A 6,138-nucleotide genomic window follows, 5' to 3' on the forward strand; every position below is an offset into this window, starting at 1 on the left:
CCCCGGAGCGCTGATTTAGCGATCCGCACTCCGGGGGCAACTTGGCTATTAGATATATAGATGGTGGGGGGGAGGGATGGAAAGTAAAAACAGTCCCTGGGGGCCTGTAATGCTGGCTCCTGGTCTTCCTGGAAAATCCTAAATATATCCAGGATTCTCTTGGGGTTGGGTTTTTTTTCTCCCCCAGTTTTTAAAAAAAGCCCAGATATTTTGGGGATGCCGAAGTATGCTCAACAGATATTGATAAGGTGGGGGGGGGGTATTTTTTGCTCAAGTATATCTGAATGCACACCCCTAAGTATTTTCCCCCACCACCCCCAAGCACTATATGCCTGTTAGTTGCAATTCTCTGTTCAAACATTATTGGGAAATCCTGCCTTAAAACCGGGAGGAGGAGAGGTCCATCAGCGGCTGCTAGCTGTGGGGACTAAAGGAATCCTCCGTGTTCAGAGTTAATAAAATTCTGAATACCTGTGCCAGGAGGCAATGTCAGAAGACGGCCTCGGCCTCTGTGCCCTGTTGTTGGACCTCCAGAAGGAACTGGTCAGGCACTGTGCAAGACAGGATGCTGGACTAGAGGGACCACTGGTCTGATCCAGCAAGGCTCTTCTCATGACACTATTTATTTATTTATTTATTTAGGCATTTTTTTGCCGTGCCCTCCCCGCTAGCGGGCTCAGGGCGGCTTACAAGGGGCATGAGCCCATACATTTAAAAAAACTATGTAACCGAGTCTACAAACCTGCACAATGTAACTGAGTCTATAAAAGCAAAGTGAGACCCAAAAGCAGTAGATGAGAACTTAATAAAAAGGAAATGGGGAATGTTTACTCATTCCTGTTCTGGGCTTATTGATTCCTTAGACTTCTATCTCGCTCTCCCCACATTGTAGGCTCAGGGGCAGGTACCAACCAGTGTTCCCTCTAAGCTGAGTTGGTGTGAGCTAGCTCACAGTTTTTTAGCCTCCAGCTCACATGTTTTTGACTTAGCTCAGGAAGAATGGCTCCGGAGCAAACTAATTTATGCAGTAGCCACATCACTCACAATTTTAATGCCAGTAGCTCACCAAGGAGCCTTTTTTGCTCACAAGGCACCACGGCTTAGAGGGAACATTGCAAGTGTACCAACATGTATGTATCCACAATTAGTGCGCAGTTTTACAATTTAAAACAATAACAATCATCAGTTAAAAACCATAAAATCATCGACCTTAATTCAGTAAGATCACTGGCATTTAAAACAACAGTGCGCCTCAACGGCCGATCGTGTGTTCCCAGTCTGGCTTTCGGGATCCGCAGTCACTGGGAGGGGGAGGCTGAGTCACAGACGGACGCCTGGTGCCTCAACTAAAGGCCTGGCGGAAGAGCTCCGTCTTGCAGGCCCGGCAGAACTGTAATGGGTCCCGCAGGGCCCTGATCTCATAACGTAGCTCATTCCACCAGCCAGGGGCAGGGCCAAAGGTAAACCCTGTCTAATTAATCCTGGAGACATAGGACAGGTGGTCTGGATAGAGATGTGAAGGCGTGGAAAAATTGGGGGGGGAAACGGGGTTTTCCCGTTTTTTTCCTGAAGCCTTTTTTGTTTTTTTACCGAAAAAATGGAAAAAGAAAAGGGGGGAAAATTGATTATGGAACGTTTTATTTTAACACGATGAATAAAATATTTTAAGTCCAGGTGTTCAAATATCTTCCAAATCATTTCTAAAAAATACGTATGGTATCAGATTGATCTCATTTCTGTGCACTGAGGACAAGCAAGTCCTAGGTTAGCAACTGAACTCTCCAATGCAAGAACAAGATGCATTTCTTCCTTTTGGAAGTGTTACTGTCACAAGAAAAGAAAAAGGTTTCAGGTTTTGTTTTTGCATGTGGGTGGGTATTCTGTTTGTAATAATTGTTTGGATACACTATATTTTTAATATGCTAGTTGTGATAATTTCATGCCAAGTAAAAATGTCCATAGTCATATTTTATGTTCCTAAAGTAACAAAATGACTTGCAATCTGGAAAAGAAAAAGGAAGTGGTAATGTAGATTTTTTTTCAATTTTTCCAAAAAATTCCATTTTTACATCTCTAGGTCTGGATAAATCCCCCTTTTTAGGTTATGCCTTCAGAAGCAAGCACCTCGAAGTATCCTAAATACACTCAACCTATTTTCATGTTTATGGGGCGGCAGAAGGGGGAGGCGAGAGAGAACACTTCCATCCCCCACTGCGATCTTTGCTGTCCTCCCGTCACCGGTCGGTTTCTCACATCCTTCTCTCTTTGCTCCCACAGAACAACCCCAGACGTCCTTACTATTGACTCGGCGCTGCCCGTCCTCTTCCTCCTCCTCCTCCAAGCGGTGGTTTGTTTGTACTGTGAGATGTTAACAAAAGTTGATATTCTCCTCCTCCTCCCCCCACACCCCTTTTCTTTCCTGTTGGAAAACGTTCTGTTGTAATATTATTCCCCGAGCCCCGTCTTGCCTCCCAGCCAAGAGTGTCTGGCTTGTTTTTAGCGGGGAAGGGGGAGGTTGCAGGGTTTCTTTAACGGATCCCGAGGTCGAGAAGGGGGCGCAGCCCAAACCCTCAGCCTGGATGCAGTGAAATCCAGAGAAAGAGGAAAGGGACTTGTGCCCAGCCCCCAAACGGTTCCAGGTCCTGAGCGGGGATGTTCCGGTGGGCCGAGCAGAAGACGTTCTTCGGCCTTGACGGGCAGGTGTCCCCCTGCGGATCCCAGGAGCCTGTGCATTAATGGGGGGGGAGGGTCTTGTCGCTCTGCCCTGTGCCCACCAGCAAAGGTGCCCCAGCGCGACACAGGACTCGGGGTGGTGGGGAGATCTTGAGCGGGGAAGAGGCCGTGGGAGCCTCGCTCTCTCCCCCCACAAATGCTTGAACGTCAGGTCCCTCCCTCCCTTTCAGTCCTAAAAATCCCACAGGGCCAGGTGGCAGGGAGACAGCACCAGAGTCTCCCAGGCTCCTTTGAGGTGCTGAGTTTTCTTTAGTGAGGAAAGAGATCCTTTGGGGGGGATGGGGAAGTGCCAAGGGGTTGTCGACCCGACCGCGTCCCGCATCGGAGGAGGCCGGTTTCCCGTTCTGGAAAGAAGAGAAAGAAAGTTCAGTCCGGCAATCGGAAACAAACACCAAGGATCCCTTCGCTGAGTCCTGGCGTCTGTCCTGTTTCGCCCCAAGGTGTCGGGTTCAGTGCAAGGGTGCTTCCCTTCCCAAGCGCCACCAGAGACCCCTGAAACTTCCTCTCCCCCACCCCACCTCTCTCAGCAGCGAGACCCCGGTCTTTTGGTTTGTATCTTGCCCCCCCCTTCTCTCCCCCAGAGTACAACGCAAATTGTGCCACTTTTAGTATTTTTATTTTCAGATCAGTTGTTTTTCTTTGTTTAATCTTGCAGAGCTGTAGAGTTGACACTTTTTGGCTTTTGACAAACGAATAAAGCTGCAAAACGATGTCACGTCGGGGGGGTCGTGTCTGTGTTTTGTGTAAGAGGCAGGACTTGAGAAGCACCTGTGATGCTGCCGTCATGGGTCAGGCTGGACTCGTCCCTTCTGACTGGCAGCCAGCTCTTCTGGCAGAAAAAAAAAGACGAGGAGAAGAGATTGGATTTCTACCCCGCCCTTCACTACCCAAAGGAGTCTCGGAGCAGTTTACAATCTCCATTCCCTTCCCCTCTCCACAAAAGCTGCCCTCCGAGGTAGGTGGGGCTGAGAGAGCTCTCTCAAGGACTGCTCCTGAGAGAACAGCTCTGAGAGAACTTGTGACTGACCCAAGGTCACCCCAGCAGCTGCATGTGGAGGAGTGGGGAATCAAACCTGGTTCTCCCAGATTAGAGTCCACGCTCCTAACCACTACACCAAAATGGCTCCCATGATATGCAAGATCCTTTCTCTGGGGGCGCCGAAAACAGAACCTGGGCCCCTTCCGCATGCAAAGTAGCCACTCGGCCACTGAGCCTCGGCCCCCAAAGCAACTGGAGCTGAACTGGTTCCTTGGCCCCATTCCCCGTACTGATTGTCTCTTCTAGACGGCAGCTTTCCCCAATACTGGGTGATGCCAGTTTGAAACCGGGACCTTTTTGTGTGCAAAGCAGAGGCCCAGGTACCAGTTGTTGTCGGGGGAGAAAAGGGGAGGGTTTGTGATGCCGGGGGATCAGGGCCGGCCTGCTCACTAGGCGAGCTAGTCTCTCGCCTAGAGCGCAGGGCCATCATGGGGGCACCAGACTGAGCCACCCAAAGGCCCTGCTGCCACCGCCTGCCAGAGCTGCCCCTGCCACCCCGGTGTGAGTGACCAGGCACCCGGAGAGGAGGGAAGCGCTCCACAGTCTGCCCCCCGCCAACAGCTCGGCTCTGAGGGCCCTGCCGCAGAGGAGCAGCTGCCCTTCGGAGCCCTCCACAGCCCCCTCCACGGGCCAGCCGCTTCACCCCGCTGCCCGCAGGTCCAGGAAACTGCTGCAGACGCCACCGCCGCCTCCCTGCCCGGCTGGGGCTGAGCTGCACAGCCTTCCCTTCCCTCTGACCCGCACGGCCTTCCCTTCCCCCTTCCAGCCTTTCCCTTCCCCCTGACCCGCATGGCCGGTGCTGAGCCATGGCCAGCGGAGCCCGCACCCCCGGGAGCCCTCGGTCTGCTGCTTCCGGCTGCCCCCCGCAGCAGCGCTGCTCAGCGCTCCTGCTCCCACCTTGCTGCCACCGAGGAGGAGGATCCCTTTGTTAGGGGCAGCAGCCAGCCGACCCAAGCCCCGGAGGAGCCGCCAAGGGTGGGGAGTGAGCCGGGACTGGGAAGCGCCAGCATGGGGACCTCTCCTCCACTGCCAAGCTGGCTCACGCGGGGCCCGTTGGCTGGGTGCAGGGAGGGACCTCTCCAAGTCTCGAGCAAGTAGGAAGGGGGGTGCGCATGCATGGGGACCTCTCGCCGCGCACCCAGGCAGGTATCCAGGCACCGCCGGGAGGTTGGTATCTGCACCCGCCTAGGGCGCAGGAACACCTCGGGCCGGCCCTGGGGGGTGGGGTGTCCTTATTTGCAGGCCTTGCCATTTTCTTTGCATCTGAGAGCGGTCTTGGAAACATAAGAGCCCGACTCAGTCTTTCGGGTTTCAGAGATTTGGATCACAGTGACCAGATTTTCAGGTTTCCTTGCCACTTGAAACCCAGCACTAACTTCTTCCATGGCTCTGTATAGTTCTGTTATAAAGTGCATGTAAATGAAGCCGGGGAATAATCCTTTAGGGCAGGGGTGTCGAACTCATTGGTTACGAGGGCCGGACCTGACATAAATGAGACCTTGTTGGGCCGAGCCGTGTGTGTCATGAAATGTAATGCCAGGTAGCGGAGATATAAACTTGATAAAGGACACAAACATAAAGGGTGCAGTCAGACAGCATGCTGGGAGCAGTTTAAATTGCTCCGGCCCTGATGTGGTCTTTTTTAACCTGGAGAATCGTGATTACACTCACCTCCTTGCTCCGGATTGCTGCGCTGTTTTTTTTCTCTCTCTCTCTCTCTCTGTTTGGACATGCGCACAGGCAGCATCTGTGGAACTAAAAGTTTTGCACATGCGCAGAACAGCGATTTGCACTTCAACCCGGCTGCTGTAACGCATCCCTTTAAACTTTAAAGGAACACTTCCCTTTAAACGTTTGCGGCTGAAAATGGCCTCCTTGAGATCCTGAACTCATCTAAAGGCTAAAACTAGGCACCATTTAAACATTGTTTTTAATAACCCTGTGGCGGACCGCCGCCTATGTGCACACTGCCAATGCTGTTTTTAAAATGGCTGGCGAAAAGCGGAAGTCTTGGGCAGCTTTTGAGCGGGGAGGGGGTTTAAATCGGAAGTGGGTCGCACCGGAGGAGCGATGACATAGGGAAAATGCGACTGGAACTAGATAATCAGGAAAACACCACTTTGGAACCTTGTATCAAAATACTCCAGGTTAAACTAGTTTTGAGCCGGAAAGCGACGGCTGGGGATGAGAGGCAGATGTTGACCGTGTGATCGTGCAGATAAATTCCATTTCTGAGGCAGGCCGAACGCGGACTAGACGGCCTGTATGACCGCACCCAAAGGGGGTTTTTTTAACTTAAAATAAAAACATTCTTAAAACATTAGCACTGTAAGCTGCAAACCTACTTTTGATTGATTGACATTCAC

The 6,138-nt window shown here is 51.8% G+C and overlaps 1 protein-coding gene across 1 annotated transcript in view; it reads left to right on the plus strand.

The window, feature by feature from the left end:
* Positions 1-3,415, plus strand: part of SUGP1 (SURP and G-patch domain containing 1) — a 49,381-nt gene extending 45,966 nt beyond the window's left edge. Inside the window, exon 13 of the mRNA XM_015415524.1 lies at positions 2,278-3,415. Within this exon, the coding sequence (XP_015271010.1) occupies positions 2,278-2,304 (27 nt within the window). The 3' untranslated portion in view covers positions 2,305-3,415. The remainder of the gene's footprint in view (positions 1-2,277) is intronic.
* Positions 3,416-6,138: the final 2,723 nt, after the last annotated feature.

This window comes from Gekko japonicus, unplaced genomic scaffold (genome assembly GCF_001447785.1).
Source record: "Gekko japonicus isolate JY-2015 unplaced genomic scaffold, Gekko_japonicus_V1.1 scaffold1726, whole genome shotgun sequence".
Classification (NCBI taxonomy): domain Eukaryota; kingdom Metazoa; phylum Chordata; class Lepidosauria; order Squamata; family Gekkonidae; genus Gekko; species Gekko japonicus.